Source organism: Oncorhynchus mykiss, chromosome 18, assembly GCF_013265735.2.
Source record: "Oncorhynchus mykiss isolate Arlee chromosome 18, USDA_OmykA_1.1, whole genome shotgun sequence".
Classification (NCBI taxonomy): Eukaryota; Metazoa; Chordata; class Actinopteri; order Salmoniformes; family Salmonidae; genus Oncorhynchus; species Oncorhynchus mykiss.
The window spans coordinates 18,054,430-18,076,088 of NC_048582.1; the positions used below are offsets into that span (position 1 = coordinate 18,054,430).

The following is a 21,659-nucleotide window of genomic DNA, read 5'->3' on the forward strand; positions in this document are numbered from 1 at the left end:
CTTATGCTACAGTATGTAGTATATCTGAAGCATACCTGGATAGAATGGTATGTACAGCAATAGTTGCATAGGAGGGCATTGACTAGAATACAGTATGGGTGAGACACGGGTAAACAGTATGTAAAAACAGTAACTAAACATTATTAAAGTGACCAGTGTGTAGGGCTCTCCAGAAGGTGGTGCGGTCAGCCTAACGCATCACCGGGACCACACTGCCTACCCTTCAGGACATCTACAGCACCCGGTGTCACAAGAAGATTAAAGGACCTCAGTGACCCGAGCCACAGCCTGTTCACCCCGCTATCGTCCAGAAGGCGAGTACAGGTGCATCAAAGCTGGGACCGATAGACACAAGCTATTTTTCAATCTCAAGGCCATCAGACTGTTAAATAGACATCACCAGCTGGCCTCCACCCAGTACCCTGCCCTGAACTTAGTCACTGTCACTAGCCGGCAACCACCCTGTTACTCTTCCCTGCACCTTAGAGGCTGCTGCCACAGACATGGAACACTGGTCACTTTAATAATGTTTACATACTGTTTTACCCATTTCATATGTATATAATGTATTCTCATCAAGGCCATCCTATTTAACTATTGCTGTATATACACTATTCAATCCACGTATTCTTCACATATACTACATATTCTATCGCATAATGTCTATACATCCCATCACACACATACATAGTACCAGTCAAACTTTTGGACACACCTATTCCTTCCAGGGTTTTTCTTTAAAGACATCCAAACTATGAAATAACATACATGGAACCATGTAGTAACCAAAAAAAGTGTTAAACAAATCAACATTTATTGTATATTTGAGATTCTTCAAAGTAGCCACCCTTTGTCTTTCTGACAGCTTTGCACACGCTTACCATTCTCTCAACCAGCTGCATGAGGTAGTCACCTGGAATGCATTTCAATTAACAGGTGTGCCTTGTTAGTTAATTTGTGGAATTTCTTTCTTTAATGAGTTTGAGACAATCAGTTGTGTTGTGACAAGGTAGGGGTGGTATACAGAAAATAGCCACAACCCGGTGTGTCCTGTTCCTGCTTCTCTCACTCATCCTGAGGTGCGTGTTCTCAGCTTGGTACCACCAGTACCGGTACCACGCACCAGGCCTATAGTGCACCTCGGCAGTCCAATACGCCCTGTTCCTCTTCCACGCACTCGCCCTGAGGTGTGTCCTCGGCCCAGTACCACCAGTGCCAACACCACGCACCAGGCTTCCTGTGCGTCTCCAGAGCCCTGTATGCCCTGTTCCTCCTCCCCGCACTCACCCTGAGGTGCGTGTCTCCAGCCCGGTACCACCAGTGCCGGCACCAGGCCACCAGTGCACCTCCAGGGTCCAGTACTCCCTGTTCCTCCTCCCCGCACTCGCCCCGAGGTGCGTGTCTCCAGCCCGGTAACACCAGTGCCGGCACCACGTACCAGGCCACCAGTGCGCCTCCAGGATCCAGTACTCCCTGTTCCTGCTCCTCGCAGCCATATTCTTTGGGTATTTTGTGGGTGATTGTTCCTGGTTCCAGTGTTAGTGTTCACATTACGGGACTGTTTCGTCTTCGTTCATTTTTGTTGGTTTGTTGTTTTTGTTCATTGTTTAAGTTTCCTATTAAATATGGATAATCATCACGCTGCATTTTGGTCCTCTCTTTCACCCGAAGACAATCGTGACAATGTATGTACAGTTGAAGTCTGAAGTTTACATACACCTTAGCCAAATACATTTAAACTCTGTTTTTCACAATTCCTGACATTTACTAGATTAAAGATTCCCTGTCTTAGGTCAGTTAGGATCACCACTTTATTTTAAGAATGTGAAATGTCAGAATAATAGAATTTTATTTCAGCTTTTATTTCTTTCATCATATTCCCAGTGGGTCAGAAGTTTGCATACACTCAATTAGTATTTGGTAGCATTGCCTTTAAATTGTTTAACTTGGGTCAAATGTTTCAGGTAGCCTTCCACAAGCTTCCCACAATAAGTTGGGTGGATTTTGACCCATTCCTCCTGACCAAGGTAAAAAATCAATAGTAAATAAGGTTATCCAAACTATATCCCTAGAGCAGTAAAATAATATACATGCATACATACAGTTGAAGTCTAAGTTTACATGCACTTAGGTTGTCATTAAAACTCGTTTTTCAACCACTCCACAACAAATCTAAACTCAACATGCATCAATTTCAAAGGTTTTACTGAGTTACAGTTCATATAAGACACTCAATAGAAAGAAAGAAACGAGGCCCTGATCTATGGATTCCACATGACTTGGCAAGGGTGCAGCCATGGGTGGGCCTGTGAGGGCATAGGCCCACCCATTGGGGAGCCAGGGCCAGCCAATCAGAATGAGTTTTTCCACAGAAAAGGGCTTTATTACAGACAAAAATACTCCTCAGCACCTCCACAGAAGATCCTGCAGGTGAAGTAGCTGGATGTGGAGGTCCTGGGCTGGAGTGTTTACACGTGGTCTGTGGTTGTGAGGCCGGTTGGACATACTGCCAAATTCTCTAAAGTGACATTGGAGGCGACTTATGGTAGAGAAATGAACATTCAATTCTCTGGTGGACATTCCTGCAGTCAGCATGCCAATTGCACGCTCCCTCAAAACTATACGTCTGTGGTGTTGTGTGACAAAACTGCACATTTAAGAGTGGCCTTTTTACACAGGAGCACCTGTGTAATGTTCATGCCGTCTAATCAGCTTCTTGATATGCCACACCTGTCAGGTGTTGATATAAATTCTCACTAACAGGGATGTAAACAAATTTGCGCAAAAAAAATAGGGAAATAAGCTTTTTGTGCTTATGGAACATTTCTGGGATCTTTTATTTCAGCTCATGAAACACTTTTTACATGTTACATTTATATTTTTGTTCAGTATAGTTGGCTTTTTTTTTTTTTTTACTCTAAATAAACTATATTTGACTATCTCGAGTATTTGAAAAGTTTTTTTTCTTTCTACTATACTACAGAATACAACTATTTTCGGCCCAGGCCTGCTCTGTTTATCTGTATCAATGTTGGTGGCACTTTAGCTATAAATTAATAGTAATAACAAACCTGCGTTTAACTCAGATGTAGTCTGTAGATTGGATATGCGTATTTCGATGCTCTAAAGCTCTTGTAAGAAATTGCCAGAAAAATGCAAAGAACATTTTCAAAATCAATGTACAGACAGAGAAAGGCCACCACCACACTGTTTTAAACACCCGCTCACCCGGTGCGCCGGCGTGGAAACTAAATCGAGCGTACCGTTCTGTCTGGGCTTGGTCTGTGGTTCGTTCCGTTTCCGCCCTGTCATCCTGGCTTTTCTCCGGTCCTCGGGGCCCAATTCCAGAAGAGGACAGCAAAACAAGTGAAAATAGCACTAGAATAACCGGCTACAGTTTATTAGCTAAAATCTGAAGTAAAATCACAGCGCCAGATCGGTGTACCGCGGAGACAAATAGAGGAGGAGGGGCGGGGTTTCAGGAGTTTTACATGAGACGAGATATTGCTTCCTAGTTAAGCTTACTGGTGAGTAAAAGGCGCATATTACAACATGGCTAGGCTATCCAGCTATCTGCTTAAACTAGCCGTACTATCGGACTTATGTTAGTTAGCTACTGATAATCACTAGTGAACGTAACATAATATTGCATTTCACATGGTTATAAACCGTTTATTACAGTGGATATAGTGCACCCATTCTCATAGGCCTAGCTGTGAAACTATTTTTATGGTGGACATACACCCACATATCATACCCTGGCTGTAACCCTATCATTAAAGGCCTAGTGGACATATTACACCCAGCCTCCCATCCATATAGCTACTTTTATTGTGGAGATATCACATCCACCTATTATATAGCCTGGCTATAAACATATTATTATAGTGGAGATATCACATCCACCTATTATATAACCTGGCTATAAACATATTATTAGATTATTATAGTGGAGATATTACACCCAACCTCCCATCCATATAGCTACTTTTATAGTGGAGATATCACATCCACCTATTGTATAGCCTGGCTATAAACATATTATTATAGTGGAGATATAGCCTGGCTATAAACATATTATTATAGTGGAGATATCACATCCACCTATTATATAGCCTGGCTATAAACATATTAATATAGTGGAGATATCACATCCACCTATTGTATAGCCTGGCTATAAACATATTAATATAGTGGAGATATCACATCCACCTATTGTATAGCCTGGCTATAAACATATTAATATAGTGGAGATATAGCCTGGCTATAAACATATTATTATAGTGGAGATATAGCCTGGCTATAAACATATTATTATTATAGTGGAGATATAGCCTGGCTATAAACATATTAATATAGTGGAGATATCACATCCACCTATTGTATAGCCTGGCTATAAACATATTATTTTTATAGTGGAGATATAGCCTGGCTATAAACATATTAATATAGTGGAGATATCACATCCACCTATTGTATAGCCTGGCTATAAACATATTAATATAGTGGAGATATAGCCTGGCTATAAACATATTATTATAGTGGAGATATAGCCTGGCTATAAACATATTATTATAGTGGAGATATAGCCTGGCTATAAACATATTATTATTATAGTGGAGATATAGCCTGGCTATAAACATATTAATATAGTGGAGATATCACATCCACCTATTGTATAGCCTGGCTATAAACATATTATTTTTATAGTGGAGATATAGCCTGGCTATAAACATATTAATATAGTGGAGATATCACATCCACCTATTGTATAGCCTGGCTATAAACATATTAATATAGTGGAGATATAGCCTGGCTATAAACATATTATTTTTATAGTGGAGATATAGCCTGGCTATAAACATATTATTATAGTGGAGATATCACATCCACCTATTATATAGCCTGGCTATAAACATATTATTAGATTATTATAGTGGAGATATAGCCTGGCTATAAACATATTATTAGATTATTATAGTGGAGATATAGCCTGGCTATAAACATATTATTATAGTGAAGATATAGCCTGGCTATAAACATATTATTATAGTGAAGATATAGCCTGGCTATAAACATATTATTATAGTGGAGATATCACATCCACCTATTATATAGCCTGGCTATAAACATATTATTAGATTATTATAGTGGAGATATAGCCTGGCTATAAACATATTATTAAAGACCTAGTAGAATATTGCACCCATTCACATACATCTGTTATTACAGTTGAAATACTGTACAAAGCCCTGGCAACTGATGACCAGTTAGTAGATGGATGGATGGGGTTTTGGCAGCTACTAACTCAACTAACGTTGTTATCCAACTGTAGTTCTTCTTATTTGTATTATTTCAGTAAGCCTACAGTACCACTGTCTGTGTGCATCATTTGTAGCCTACCACTCTCTGTGTGCATCACATGTAGCCTACCACTCTCTGTGTGCATCACATGTAGCCTACCACTGTCTGTGTGCATCACATGTAGCGTACCACTCTCTGTGTGCATCACATGTAGCCTACCATTGTAAATGGAATTCTGACATGTGTTCTGAGGTGTGATGTGTGCTGGAATGAATGAATACAGGATGAATGGATTGTCTACTCTGTGTAGCATGGCATGGAGGTGTCTGTGTGTGTGTCCTGTGCAGTCAGCTATTTCCTTTTATAGACGTTGAACACAAAAGGCTGTTTCACTCTACTTCCTGTAAACAACGTCAACTATGTTTGCTTTCTGCTTCTGTCTGATTCGTCAGTTTGGCTGTGTGATCCTCGGGGCCTCTAGAAGTTCCAGGATGAGGAAGTGGGTTTCCCCTAGAAACAAAGAGGAGAGAGTAGAATGTAACGGTGAGCAGAATGTAAGGGAGAGAGCAGAATGTAAGGGAGAGAGTAGAATGTAAGGGAGAGAGCAGAATGTAACGGAGAGAGCAGAATGTAAGGGAGAGAGCAGAATGTAACGGTGAGCAGAATGTAAGGGAGAGAGCAGAATGTAAGGGAGAGAGCAGAATGTAATGGAGAGAGCAGAATGTAAGGGAGAGAGCAGAATGTAAGGGAGAGAGCAGAATGTAACGGAGAGAGTAGAATGTAACGGAGAGAGTAGAATGTAATGGAGGGTGCAGAATGTAACGGAGAGAGTAGAATGTAACGGAGAGAGCAGAATGTAACGGAGAGAGCAGAATGTAAACGAGAGAGCAGAATGTAACGGAGAGAGTAGAATGTAACGGAGAGAGCAGAATGTAACGGAGTAGAATGTAACGGAGAGAGCAGAATGTAACGGAGGGAGCAGAATGTAACGGAGAGAGTAGAATGTAACGGAGAGAGCAGAATGTAACGGAGTAGAATGTAACGGAGAGTGCAGAATGTAACGGAGAGAGCAGAATGTAACAGAATGTAACGGAGAGAGTAGAATGTAACGGAGAGAGCAGAATGTAACGGAGAGAGTAGAATGTAACAGAATGTAACGGAGAGAGTAGAATGTAACGGAGAGAGCAGAATGTAACGGAGAGAGCAGAATGTAATGGAGAGAGCAGAATGTAATGGAGAGAGCAGAATGTAATGGAGAGAGCAGAATGTAACGGAGAAGGCAGAATGTAACGGAGAGAGCAGAATGTAACAGAGAGAGTAGAATGTAAGGGAGAGAGCAGAATGTAATGGAGAGAGCAGAATGTAATGGAGAGAGCAGAATGTAACGGAGAGAGTAGAATGTAATGGAGAGAGCAGAATGTAACAGAGAGAGTAGAATGTAACAGAGAGAGTAGAATGTAACGGAGAGAGTAGAATGTAATGGAGAGAGCAGAATGTAACAGAGAGAGTAGAATGTAACAGAGAGAGCAGAATGTAACGGAGAGAGCAGAATGTAACAGAGAGAGCAGAATGTAACAGAGAGCAGAATGTCAGGGAGAGAGCAGAATGTAAGGGAGAGAGCAGAATGTAATGGAGAGAGTAGAATGTAATGTAGAGAGCAGAATGTAACAGAGAGAGCAGAATGTAATGTAGAGAGCAGAATGTAACAGAGAGAGCAGAATGTAACGGAGAGAGCAGAATGTAACAGAGAGAGCAGAATGTAACAGAGAGCAGAATGTCAGGGAGAGAGCAGAATGTAAGGGAGAGAGCAGAATGTAATGGAGAGAGCAGAATGTAAGGGAGAGAGCAGAATGTAAGGGAGAGAGCAGAATGTAATGGAGAGAGTAGAATGTAATGTAGAGAGCAGAATGTAACAGAGAGAGCAGAATGTAATGTAGAGAGCAGAATGTAACAGAGAGAGCAGAATGTAAGGGAGAGAGCAGAATGTAAGGGAGAGAGCAGAATGTAATGGAGAGAGCAGAATGTAAGGGAGAGAGCAGAATGTAATGGAGAGAGCAGAATGTAAGGGAGAGAGCAGAATGTAATGGAAAGAGCAGAATGTAATGGAGAGAGCAGAATGTAATGGAGAGAGCAGAATGTAACGGAGAGAGTAGAATGTAATGGAGAGAGCAGAATTTAACAGAGAGAGTAGAATGTAACGGAGAGAGCAGAATGTAACGGAGAGAGTAGAATGTAACAGAATGTAACGGAGTGAGTAGAATGTAAGGGAGAGAGCAGAATGTAATGGAGAGAGCAGAATGTAATGGAGAGAGCAGAATGTAACGGAGTGAGTGGAATGTAACGGAGAGAGTAGAATGTAATGGAGAGAGCCGAATGTAACGGAGAGAGCAGAATGTAACAGAATGTAACGGAGAGAGCAGAATGTAACGGAGTAGAATGTAACGGAGAGAGTAGAATGTAACAGAATGTAACGGGGAGAGCAGAATGTAACGGAGAGAGCAAAATGTAACAGAGAGCAGAATGTCAGGGAGAGAGCAGAATGTAAGGGAGAGAGCAGAATGTAATGGAGAGAGCAGAATGTAATGGAGAGAGCAGAATGTAAGGGAGAGAGCAGAATGTAATGGAGAGAGTAGAATGTAACGGAGAGAGCAGAATGTAACAGAGAGAGCAGAATGTAAGGGAGAGAGCAGAATGTAAGGGAGAGAGCAGAATGTAATGGAGAGAGCAGAATGTAAGGGAGAGAGCAGAATGTAAGGGAGAGAGCAGAATGTAATGGAGAGAGCAGAATGTAAACGAGAGAGTAGAATGTAACGGAGAGAGTAGAATGTAACGGAGAGAGCAGAATGTAACGAAGAGAGCAGAATGTAACGGAGAGAGCAGAATGTAATGGAGAGAGCAGAATGTAAACGAGAGAGTAGAATGTAACGGAGAGAGTAGAATGTAACGGAGAGAGTAGACCTACAATATATAAACAGAAGGTGGGTTCAGATTCCCTCTCCTATCCTGGAAGTCTGCACTTGTTCAAAGTGTGCTTTTGTTCACTCCCCCTTATGGATATAAAAACATTAGATTGGCTGGGACGAAGCAATATGGTGACAATTCCCTGCAGCCTATCAGAGGGCATGATGGTGATATTAATTTGTTTCTGTGGCCTAAGGGAAGTGCCTCTGCCTCTGATTTACCCAATCCCAGGCCTGGAGCTATGGAATTCACGCATGCACACACGCTCACACACACACACACACACACACACACACACACACACACACACACACACAAATGCACCCACACCCACAAACAAACACAAACCATGGAGCAATGGAATTCCTAGGGAACGAGTCCCAGCCTGGATAACCCCCATTATTACCCTGACACACACACACACACACACACACACACACACACACACACACACACACTGCCTGACAAGCTAGGCTGGGCAGGGCTGGAGCAGGGCGTAACCATGGAGATGAGCAAGAACTGCTGGGCATGATAGAACTGGCTGTGTCTATGACCGCTGTGGAATGAGACTGCCTGTTATAACATGTCCTGGAGAGAGAGAGAGAGAGAGAGAGAGAGGGAGGGGGGAAATAGAAAGACAGAGACCGAGATAGACAGGGACCGAGAGAGACAGGGCCTGAGAGAGACAGGGACTGAGAGAGACAGGGACTGAGAGAGACAGGGACTGAGAGAGACAGGGACCGAGAGAGACAGGGACTGAGAGAGACAGGGACTGAGAGAGACAGGGACCGAGAGAGACAGGGACCGAGAGAGACAGGGACCGAGAGAGACAGGGACTGAGAGAGACATGGACTGAGAGTGTCATGGACCGAGAGAGACGGGGACCGAGAGAGACGGGGACCGAAAGAGACGGGGACCGAGAGAGACGGGGACTGAGAGAGACGGGGACTGAGAGAGACGGGGATTGAGAGAGACAGGGACCGAGAGAGACGGGGACTGAGAGAGACGGGGACTGAGAGAGACGGGGACTGAGAGAGACGGGGACTGAGAGACAGGGACTGAGAGAGACAGGGACTGAGAGAGACAGGAACTGAGAGAGACAGGGACTGAGAGAGACGGGGACTGAGAGAGACGGGGACTGAGAGAGACGGGGACTGAGAGAGACAGGGACCGAGAGAGACGGGGACCGAGAGAGACGGGGACCGAGAGAGACGGGGACTGAGAGAGACGGGGATTGAGAGAGACGGGGACTGAGAGAGACGGGGACTGAGCGAGACGGGGACTGAGAGAGACGGGACTGAGAGAGACGGGGACTGAGAGAGACAGGGACCGAGAGAGACAGGGACTGAGAGAGACAGGGACTGAGAGAGACGGGGACTGAGAGAGACAGGGACTGAGAGAGACAGGGACTGAGAGAGACAGGGACCGAGAGAGACGGGGACTGAGAGAGACGGGGACTGAGAGAGACGGGGACTGAGAGAGACGGGGACTGAGAGAGACAGGGACCGAGAGAGACAGGGACTGAGAGAGACAGGGACTGAGAGAGACGGGGACTGAGAGAGACAGGGACTGAGAGAGACAGGGACTGAGAGAGACGGGGACTGAGAGAGACGGGGACTGAGAGAGACAGGGACTGAGAGAGACAGGGACTGAGAGAGACAGGGACCGAGAGAGACGGGGACTGAGAGAGACGGGGACTGAGAGAGACGGGGACTGAGAGAGACAGGGACCGAGAGAGACAGGGACTGAGAGAGACGGGGACTGAGAGAGACGGGGACTGAGAGAGACAGGGACTGAGAGAGACAGGGACTGAGAGAGACAGGGACTGAGAGAGACGGGGACTGAGAGAGACAGGGACTGAGAGAGACAGGGACCGAGAGAGACGGGGACTGAGAGAGACGGGGACTGAGAGAGACAGGGACTGAGAGAGACAGGGACTGAGAGAGACAGGGACTGAGAGAGTAATAAGGTACACACACGGATATTACAAGCTAAAGTAAAGCTGTTGTTGACCTACTCTTCTGAAAAGCACAGGGGAGGAGGACAGAAAGGGTAAGTAGGAGGGAGAGGGGTGAGGAAACGAGGAGAGGCTGGGGACAGCTAATGTAGTTGTTGATGTCTGGATGCTGTCTGATCGGGGATACAAAGCTAGAGACAGAGTGAGAAGGAGGCTAGGGTGTCTTTCCGACAGTGTGGAATGTTGACTGTGTCCTTTTAGTGGAGGGGAGAGAAAAACATTGGAAATCGAAAGGCAGGAAACACACACACACAGCAGGGTCAGAGACAGGACGTTATGAAAGCTCTGTGAGCTAGATGTAGGCTATTTCCTGTTGATGGTGATGATGTCACTGTGCCTTATACCTTTTGAAGGGGAACTCTGTCGCGAGGAAGAGGTTATGGTGTGCAGGTGAAAAGGTGTCAGACGGGAGATTTTACCTTATTTGGAGCCGAAAACATCCTTCTGCTCTGCAATGCATTATACACACACACACACACACACACACACACACACACACACACACACACAGAAGGAAACCACACATAACATGTACCTTCCTCATCCACTCTTTGTTCCCTCTTACACGCAGACACACGGACACACACACGCCAAACACACACCTTCTCACTTTGTGTCGGTGTATCAAGGCATGATAGAGGTCTCTCTTTTTCTCTGACAGCGGTGTGTGTCTCTCTCCCTCTCCAGGTGTGTGTGTGTGTAGATGTGTGACAGCGGTGTGTGTGAAGACAAGCCCCCCGCCCCCCCTGTCAGAATGAACAGCCAAGGAGGCGGAGCCAAGGACTCCGTGTCAGGCAACTACAATTCTCGGTCCCTTCCCTCTGTTCCTGAGAAACAGAAACGAAGTAAAATGATCTCCATATTTGCCTCCGAGAAAGGTACACATACACACACACACACACAAACACACACACACACACACACACACACACACACACACACTTGCTCATGGCTGTCGACCGATGCCGATGATGATGCCACACAAACACAAACATACACACACACATATACAGAACCACACAGACATCTAAGCTGTGTTAAGGAGTGTGTATATTCATTATAGTGTGTGTGTGTCAGGAGGCAGGAAGAAGGATCGTGATAAGGACAACAGACCAGAGATCTCCTCTCCGTCAGACTTTGAACACACCATCCATGTGGGCTTCGACGCCGTCACAGGAGAGTTCACAGTGAGTCTGTCTTTGTTTCTCTAAGTGTGTGTGTTTAACCATTCATCTGTGGGTGTGTCTGTGGCGTATATGTGTGTGTGTGTGTGTGTGTGTATATGTGTGTTTGAGTAATAATCTTTGTGTGTGAGTATGTGTGTTTGAGTAATAATCTGTGTGTGTGAGTATGTGTGTTTGAGTAATAATCTGTGTGTGTGTGTGTGTGTGTGTGTGTATGTGTGTTTGAGTAATAATCTGTGTGTGAGTGTGTGTGTGTGTGTGTGTGTATGTGTGTTTGAGTAATAATCTGTGTGTGTGTGTGTATGTGTGTTTGAGTAATAATCTGTGTGTGTGTTTGAGTAATAATCTGTGTGTGTGTGTGTGTGTGTATGTGTGTTTGAGTAATAATCTGTGTGTGTTTGAGTAATAATCTGTGTGTGTGTGAATGTGTGTTTGAGTAATAATCTGTGTGTGTGTGTGTGTGTGTTTGAGTAATAATCTGTGTGTGTGTGTGTGTTTGAGTAATAATCTGTGTGTGTGTGTGTGTGTGTGTGTGTGTGTGTGTGTGTGTGTGTTTGAGTAATAAACTGTGGGTGTGTTTGAGTAATAATCTGTGTGTGTATGTGTGTTTGAGTAATAATCTGTGTGTGTGTGTGTGTGTATGTGTGTTTGAGTAATAATCTGTGTGTGTGTTTGAGTAATAATCTGTGTGTGTGTGTGTGTGTGTGTGTATGTGTGTTTGAGTAATAATCTGTGTGTGTGTTTGAGTAATAATCTATGTGTGTTTGAGTAATAATCTGTGTGTGTGTGTGAATGTGTGTTTGAGTAATAATCTGTGTGTGTGTGTGTTTGAGTAATAATCTGTGTGTGTGTGTGTGTGTGTTTGAGTAATAATCTGTGTGTGTGTGTATGTGTGTTTGAGTAATAATCTGTGTGTGTGTTTGAGTAATAATCTGTGTGTGTGTGTGTGTGTAGGGCATGCCGGAACAGTGGTCCAAACTGCTCCAGACGTCTAACATCAGTAAATCGGAGCAAAAGCAGAATCCTCAGGCTGTTCTGGACATTCTCAAGTTCTACGACTCCTCCACCGCAAAACAGAAATACCTCTCCTTCTCAGGTTGGTCCATCTCTCTATCTCTCTCTCTATCTCTCTATCTCTATATCTCTATCTCTCTATCTCTCTCTCTCTCTCTATCTATCTCTCTATCTCAGGGGTGCGTGCTTAGTCCCCTCCTGTACTCCCTGTTTACCCATAACTCCAACACCATCATTATGTTTGCTGACAACACAACAGTAGTAGGCCTGATCACCGACAACGATGAGACGGCCTACAGGGAGGAGGTCAGAGACCTGACAGTGTGGTGCCAGGACACCAACATCTCCCTCAATGTGAGCAAGACAAAGGAGCGGATCGTGGACATCAGGAAAAGGCCTAACAGGCCCCTTAACATCGACCGGGCTGTAGCGGAGCCAGTCGAGAGCTTCAAGTTCCTTGGTGTCTACATAACCAAGCACTATCATGGTCCAAACACACCAAGACAGTCGTGAAGAGGGCACGACAAAACCTATTCCTCCTCAGGAGACTGAAAAGATTTGACATGGGTCCTCAGATATTCCAAAGGTTTTACAGCTGAACCATCAAGAAAGAGCATCCTGACTGTTTGCATCACCGCCTGGTACGGCAACTGCTCGGCATCCGCCCGTAAGACACTACAGAGGGTAATGCGTACGGCCCAGTACATCACTGGGTCCAAGCTTCCTGCCATCCAGGACCTCTATACCAGGCGGTGTCAGAGGAAGGCCCTAAAGATTGTCAAAGACTCCAGCCACCCAAGTCATAGACTGTTCTCTCTGCTACCACACAGCAAGCGGTACCGGAGCGCCAAGTCTAGGTCCAAAAGCCTCCATAACAGCTTCTACCCCCCCAAGTCATAAGACTACTGAACAGTTAATCAAATGGCCACCCGGACTATTTACATTGACCCCCTTTTTTACACTGCTTCTACCCACTGTTTATTATCTATGCATAGTCACTTTACCCCTACCTACATGCACATATTACTGACTAACCTGTACCCCTGCACATTGACTCGGCACCCCTGTAGAAAGCCTCGCTACTGTTATTTTATTGTGTAACTTTTTCTTTCTTTCGTTTATTTAACAAATATTTTCTTTAAACTCTGCATTGTTGGTTAAGGGCTTGTAAGTCTGCATTTCACGGTGAGCTACACATTGTATTTGACGCATGTGATAAATAACATTTGATTTGGTGTGATTTGTCTGCATACCCCGGGTCTCTTCTATCATGTGAATGAATCAGTCATAAAGCTCTCCGATGTCGATAGATGTGTCATTAAAACTCTCCCTGTCTCTTTCTGTCTGTCTCTGTCTCTCTGTCTCTTTCTGTCTGTCTCTGTCTCTCTGTCTCTTTCTGTCTGTCTCTGTATGTCTCTCTCTCTCTGTCTCTTTCTGTCTGTCTCTGTCTGTCTCTCTCTCTCTCTCTGTCTCTCTGTCTGTCACTCTGTCTCTCTCTCTGTCTCTTTCTGTCTGTCTCTGTCTATATCTCTCTGTCTCTGTCTCTGTCTGTCACTCTGTCTCTCTCTCTCTCTGTCTCTTTCTGTCTGTCTCTGTCTCTCTGTCTCTGTCTCTGTCTGTCTCTCTCTCTCTCTGTCTCTCTGTCTCTCTCTGTCTCTCTGACTGTCACTCTGTCTCTCTCTCTGTCTCTTTCTGTCTGTCTCTGTCTATCTCTCTCTGTCTCTGTCTCTGTCTATCTCTCTCTGTCTCTGTCTATCTCTCTCTCTCTCTGTCCTCTTCCCTCAGAAAAAGATGCACAGTCGGTGAGTACTACACTACCACAAGAAAATTCCAAAGTACAAACTACTAAGGGCTTCTTCATTGCAACACTGTGTGTGTGTGTGTGTGTGTGTGTGTGTGTGTGTGTGTGTGTGTGTGTGTGTGTGTGTGTGTGTGTGTGTGTGTGTGTGTTCCAGCCTGGAAAGCAGGGTGCCACGTCCTCGCCATCAGGCGGTAAGGACGGTGATGATGATGAGGATGATGGAGACGAAGCGCCGCCCCCTATTGTGGCACCACGGCCTGAGCACACCAAATCAGTAAGTTACCCCGTACACACACACGCACACACACACACACACACACACACACACACACACACACACACACACACACACACACACACACACACACAGGGCCTGGAAAAGTGTTTCAGGAACGCTACTCTTCTGAGATAGTGTGACTGCAATGGAAAAAAACTAGAACTCAACCGTGTGTGTGTGTCTGTGTGTGTGGTAGGTGTACACCAAGTCTGTCATCGACCCACTTCCTCCGCTGCCAGAGCCTGACTCCGCCTCCAACAGGAACAAGAAGAAACAGCAGGGCAAGATGACTGATGAGGAAATCATGGAGAAACTACGTAAGGAAACACACACACACACCTGGAACACACACACCTGGAACACACACACCTGGAACACATACACACACACACCTGGAACACATACACACCTGGAACACACACACACACACCTGGAACACACACACCTGGAACACATACACACACACACACCTGGAACACATACACACCTGGAACACACACACACATACACACCTGGAACACACACACACACACCTGGAACACACACACACACACACACATGGAATGCACACACACTTGGAACACACACACACCTGGAACACACACACACACACCTGGAACGCACACACACCTGGAACACACACACAGTATCTTACACAAATAGAATGTATTGTGCATGTATCACACACATCACATTGAACACAGACATACAGTATATCACACACATCATATTACACACAGACATACAGTATATCACACACATCATATTACACACAGACATACAGTATATTACACACAGACATACAGTATATTACACACATCATATCACACACAGACATACAGTATATTACACACATCATATCACACACAGACATACAGTATATTACACACAGACATACAGTATATTACACACATCATATCACACACAGACATACAGTATATCACACACATCATATTACACACAGACATACAGTATATCACACACATCATATTACACACAGACATACAGTATATCACACACATCATATTACACGCAGATATACAGTATATTACACACAGACATACAGTATATTACACACAGACATACAGTATATCACACACATCATATTACACACAGACATACAGTATATCACACACATCATATTACACACAGACATACAGTATATCACACACATCATATTACACACAGACATACAGTATATCACACACATCATATTACACACAGACATACAGTATATCACACACATCATATTACACACAGACATACAGTATATCACACACATCATATTACACACAGACATACAGTATATCACACACATCATATTACACACAGACATACAGTATATCACACACATCATATTACACGCAGATATACAGTATATTACACACATCATATTACACACAGACATACAGTATATCACACACATCATATTACACACAGACATACAGTATATCACACACATCATATTACACACAGATATACAGTATATTAAACACAGACATACAGTATATCACACACATCATATTACACACAGACATACAGTATATCACACACATCACATTACACACAGACATACAGTATATCACACACATCATATTACACACAGACATACAGTATATCACACACATCATATTACACGCAGATATACAGTATATTACACACAGACATACAGTATATTACACACAGACATACAGTATATTACACACATCATATCACACACAGACATACAGTATATTACACACAGACATACAGTATATCACACACATCATATCACACACAGACATTCAGTATATCACACACATCATATTACACACAGACATACAGTATATCACACACATCATATTACACACAGACATACAGTATATCACACACATCATATTACACACAGACATACAGTATATCACACACATCATATTACACACAGATATACAGTATATTACACACATCATATTACACACAGACATATAGTATATCACACACAGACATACAGTATATTACACACAGACATACAGTATATTACACACAGACATACAGTATATTACACACAGACATACAGTATATTACACACAGACATACAGTATATCACACACATTATGTCACCAGTCTGGTTCTATGTCTTTCAGGAACCATCGTCAGTATTGGAGATCCCAAGAAGAAGTACACACGCTATGAGAAGATCGGCCAGGGGTGAGACACACACACACACACTCACACATACACACCCACACACACACTGTAGAGGTGAGTCCATTTACATGTTCACCTTTTTGTGCCTTTATCCATATCTAAGTAACAGATTGGACACTACTCTCTCTCTCTCTCTCGCTGTCTCTCGTTCTCTCTCGCTCTCCCTCTCTCTCGTTCTCTCTCTCTCGCTCTCTCTCTCTCTCTCTCTCGCTGTCTCTCGTTCTCTCTCACTCTCCCTCTCTCTCGTTCTCTCTCTCTCGTTCTCTCTTTCTCTCCCGTTCTCTCTCAGAGCGTCTGGTACTGTCTATACAGCCATCGATGTTGCCACTGGTGCAGAGGTAAGGTCCCTTCCTGGGTCAACACCAACACACACACACACTTTCAGACTGAACACAGACTTAAAACTTGTTTGTGTGTGTTACAGGTAGCTATCAAACAGATCAACCTCCAGAAACAGCCGAAGAAGGAGCTGATCATCAACGAGATCCTGGTGATGAAGGAGTTACAACAACCTAACATCGTCAACTACGTAGACAGGTAACACACACACACACCTCAGAAGTACGCCTGTGTCAGTACTCTGTGTGTTGGAGTCAGTTATTTACTTTGTTTCTGTTTCTGTGTGTGTGTGTGTGTGTGTGTGTGTGTTTGTGTGTGTGTGTGTGTGTGTAGTTTCCTGGTTGGTGAGGAGTTGTTTGTGGTGATGGAGTATCTGGCTGGAGGTTCGCTCACGGACGTTGTCACGGAAACATGCATGGATGAGGCTCAGATCGCTGCTGTGTGCAGAGAGGTACACACACACACACTGCTGCTGTCTGCCGAAAGGTATACTCACACACACTCAGTCACAGAGCACAGGGAGGTGTGTGTGACGGTGTGTCCTGTGTGTGTCCTGTAGTGTCTGCAGGCTCTGGAGTTCCTCCATGCCAACCAGGTGATCCACAGAGACATCAAGAGTGACAACGTGCTGCTGGGCATGGACGGATCTGTCAAGCTCAGTAAGAACACATACTCCCTCTCCGGCGCTCTAGGTCACCAGGCTGCTCATGATTACGCACATCTGTCACCAGGGCCTCATCAGACTCACCTGGACTCCAACACCTCCCTGATTACCTTCCCTATATATGTCACTCCCTTTGGTTCCTTCCCCAGGCGTCATTGACTCTGTTCTGGTTTCATGTCTGTGAGCTTTTTCTGTTTCATGTTCTATTTATTCATTCAATTATTCACTCCCTGTAGTTGCTTCCTGACTCCCAGCGTAAATGTTACACACACACACTTTCTGTCTGCCTCCTCTTCCTCTCTACCTTCATCTCTCCCCCTCTCCTCTGTAGCTGGTTCTAGGTTCTGTTTCTAGATAAAATGCCTTGCCAATCCTAAGTGTCCTATTGTTTTGTGTCCTATCATTGTATTGACTTGACAGTCACACTAACTTACCTGTTTTCTCTCCTCTGTCTAGCTGAATGTGACTAGGTGAATGTTTCATATTAACTTGACAGTCACACTAACTTACCTGTTTTCTCTCCTCTGTCTAGCTGAATGTGACTAGGTGAATGTTTCATATTAACTTGACAGTCACACTAACTTACCTGTTTTCTCTCCTCTGTCTAGCTGAATGTGACTAGGTGAATGTTTCATATTAACTTGACAGTCACACTAACTTACCTGTTTTCTCTCCTCTGTCTAGCTGAATGTGACTAGGTGAATGTTTCATATTAACTTGACAGTCACACTAACTTACCTGTTTTCTCTCCTCTGTCTAGCTGAATGTGACTAGGTGAATGTTTCATATTAACTTGACAGTCACACTAACTTGGATCTTATTGCATTGTCCCCTGTCATTATACTGCTGGGTTGACCTTCCCTCTAACATGTCTGTTCTCTCCCCTCCCTCTCCAGCTGACTTTGGGTTCTGTGCCCAGATCACTCCAGAGCAGAGTAAGAGGAGCACCATGGTGGGGACTCCCTACTGGATGGCTCCTGAGGTGGTGACCAGGAAGGCCTACGGACCCAAGGTGGACATCTGGTCCCTGGGCATCATGGCTATAGAGATGGTGGAGGGAGAACCCCCTTACCTCAACGAGAACCCACTCAGGGTGAGGTTGGATGTGTGTGTGTGGGGGGGGGGGGGGGGGGGGGGGGGGGGGGGGGTTCCATGCGTGTGTGTGTGTGGGGGGGGTTCCATGCGTGTGTGTGTGTGTCCAGGCATTGCACTTGGTGGCCAGTAATGTTCAGTGTGTGTCTGTGTCTCCTACAGGCCCTCTACCTGATAGCCACCAATGGGACTCCAGAGCTCCAGTCTCCAGAGAAGTTATCTCCAGTGTTCAGGTCCTTCCTGTCCCGCTGTCTGGAGATGGATGTAGAGAAGAGAGGAGGGGGGAAAGAACTACTGCAGGTACACACACACACACGCACAAACAAACACACACATACACACCGTGATGAGAAGAGTTTGTTTCATTGGTTGATCTCTTGTCTTCCCTGTAGCATCCATTCCTAAAGCTGGCCAAGCCTCTCTCCAGCCTCACCCCTCTCATCCTGGCAGCCAAGGAGGCCATGAAGAGTAACCGCTAACCCTGGTTAGCCACAGATACACTGGATTTCTATATCTCTCTGTTAGCCTGAGCGCTAACTGCTAACTACTAGCCTTACCAGCTAACTTCCAGCCCTACTGTACCAACTCATCAGTGCCTCTCAGTAACTGACAGCATCTCCTCCTTGATGCTAAACACCAGCCTGCTAGCGCCCTGGCTTGTACACCTACAAGTCACACAAGTCGGCTTCCTGCTCTGTTTGACTCCCCTTCCCCTCTGTCCTTCACCCCTCACTCCATATCACACACCAGTCTTCCTATGTCTCTCACCCCCTCCCTGTCTGTCCCTCACCCCTCACTCCATATCACACACCAGTCTTCCTATGTCTCTCACCCCCTCCCTGTCTGTCCCTCACCCCTCACTCCATATCACACACCAGTCTTCCTATGTCTCTCACCCCCTCCCTGTCTGTCCCTCACCCCTCACTCCATATCACACACCAGTCTTCCTATGTATCTTACCCCCTCCCTGTCTGTCCCTCACCCCCCCTCCTCATCTGTCTCTCACCCCTCACTCCATATCACACACCAGTCTTCCTATGTCTCTTACCCCCTCCCTGTCTGTCCCTCACTCCCCCTCCTCATCTGTCCCTCACCCGCCCTCCATTTTCCTCACCCTCTTTTTCATTCAGATGTTGTGAGGTTTTCCTGTTCTGTTTGTCTCTTTCTCTCTCTTTACTCTGACTAAGAAACTTAAAGGTGCAATCTGTAAAAATGATTGTCCCACAAACAAATAGTTCATTTCAATCCTACAGTATCAGTGTTGCAGTACACCTGCAAATAAAACTACAGATTGCACCTTTAACAAAATGAAAGAAAGTAATTGCTGTATTATGGAACTATCTCGGTATTCAATTCAAATATGTTGGCAGCAAAACCAAATGACATTTTTCAAAATCGTTTTGTATATTATGTACTTTGACAAATGTTGAGGGGGAAAAAATCGGGATACTTGGAGAACTGTATTTTAACGTGTATGAATACTTTTCATTATGTGTTTTGTGACTAACATTCTGATAGAAACCTTCCATAACGGTGTGCCTTAATGAACACAACATCTAGGCTCTATGGGGTGAATCCTAACTTTCACTTCATTAAGTTGAATTGTCACATAGTCTCCCATTGACATCAACGCATGACTACGAGAAAACGGGACGTAAGTGGAAGTTAGGATTTGCTCCTATGATTGGCCAATCAAAAAGCATTCCACCGTTCTAGACTAGTTCCATTCCATTTCACAGACATTCCAGTCAGAGAGGTTGATTGGTTGAGTCTGATGATGTTGATGATTTTAATAAGTATCCCCTTCTGTTGTTCATTTTTAATTAATGAAACCAAACTTTTTTTTTTTTTTACAGGAAACCATGTATTTTCAAACAGTCTATGTAAATTATTATTAAAGATAGACTTGAACTAATGCTTGTGTGCGTGTGTCTGTGTAGAACATTATAGGTGAAGTACTGTGTCTGTGTAGAACATTATAGGGTGAAGCACTGTGTCTGTAGAACATTATAGGGTGAAGTACTGTGTCTGTAGAACATTATAGGTGAAGTACTGTGTCTGTGTAGAACATTATAGGGTGAAGTACTCTGGCTGTGTAGAACATTATAGGGTGAAGTACTGTGTCTGTAGAACATTATAGGTGAAGTACTGTGTCTGTGTAGAACATTATAGGGTGAAGTACTGTGTCTGTAGAACATTATAGGTGAAGTACTGTGTCTGTGTAGAACATTATAGGTGATGTGCTGTGTCTGTGTAGAACATTATAGGTGAAGTACTGTGTCTGTGTAGAACATTATAGGGTGAAGTACTGTGTCTGTAGAACATTATAGGTGAAGTGCTGTGTCTGTGTAGAACATTATAGGTGAAGTACTCTGGCTGTGCCAGTCGAGGGCATTCTGCGTTCACTGCTTTTCACTACAGCTTTTCACGGGTGTATCTCCCTCGCTCTCGCTCTCTCTCGCTTTCCCCCACCCCTTTACCCCACCCTCTCTCTCTCTTTCCCCCACCCCTTTACCCCACCCTCTCTCTCTCTTTCCCCCACCCCTTTACCCCACCCTCTCTCTCTCTTTCCCCCACCCCTTTACCCCACCCTCTCTCTCTCTTTCTCACTCCCTCCCTTTTCTCTCTCTCCGCTCCTCCTTTATCTCTCCATTCTCTCCCACGCTCTCCTTCTCAATGATAGTGTTTAATCTCTCAGGTCATTCACAGCTGGATTACAGTGTAATAACGGGACCAATATAAAGCACTGATTGTTAGATGGTTTCACATTGAGATATGTAAGCGATACAATACCCAATAGCATCTGTAGTTGGCGGACA

General features: G+C 44.5%; 1 protein-coding gene across 4 annotated transcripts; it reads left to right on the top strand.

Moving 5' to 3' along the window:
* The first annotated feature begins 3,272 nt into the window (after positions 1 to 3,272).
* On the top strand, positions 3,273 to 20,755 carry LOC110528909 (serine/threonine-protein kinase PAK 2). Of its 4 annotated transcripts, none has more exons than XM_036952103.1 (15): positions 3,273 to 3,527; positions 10,970 to 11,160; positions 11,360 to 11,469; positions 12,421 to 12,562; positions 14,266 to 14,282; positions 14,436 to 14,555; positions 14,755 to 14,875; positions 16,682 to 16,745; positions 17,035 to 17,083; positions 17,170 to 17,282; positions 17,418 to 17,535; positions 17,644 to 17,743; positions 18,645 to 18,841; positions 19,003 to 19,140; positions 19,233 to 20,755. In XM_036952103.1, the coding sequence occupies exons 2-15, from the start codon at positions 10,986 to 10,988 to the stop codon at positions 19,317 to 19,319; spliced, it is 1,551 nt and encodes a 516-aa protein (XP_036807998.1). In that variant the 5' UTR covers positions 3,273 to 3,527; positions 10,970 to 10,985; the 3' UTR covers positions 19,320 to 20,755. The 4 variants fall into 4 exon arrangements, with proteins under 4 accessions (XP_036807998.1, XP_036808000.1, XP_036808001.1 ...); XM_036952105.1 differs by having other exon boundaries at positions 12,421 to 12,557; positions 14,261 to 14,282; XM_036952106.1 differs by having other exon boundaries at positions 11,363 to 11,469.
* Positions 20,756 to 21,659: the final 904 nt, after the last annotated feature.

Coding starts and splice junctions, on each gene's coding strand:
- LOC110528909 (XM_036952103.1), top strand. CDS start 10,986: ATGTGTGACAGCGGTGTGTGTGAAGACAAGCCCCCCGCCCCCCCTGTC. Junction 16,746..17,034: donor TATGAGAAGATCGGCCAGGG/GTGAGACACACA, acceptor GTTCTCTCTCAG/AGCGTCTGGTACTGTCTATA. Junction 17,536..17,643: donor TCGCTGCTGTGTGCAGAGAG/GTACACACACAC, acceptor TGTGTCCTGTAG/TGTCTGCAGGCTCTGGAGTT.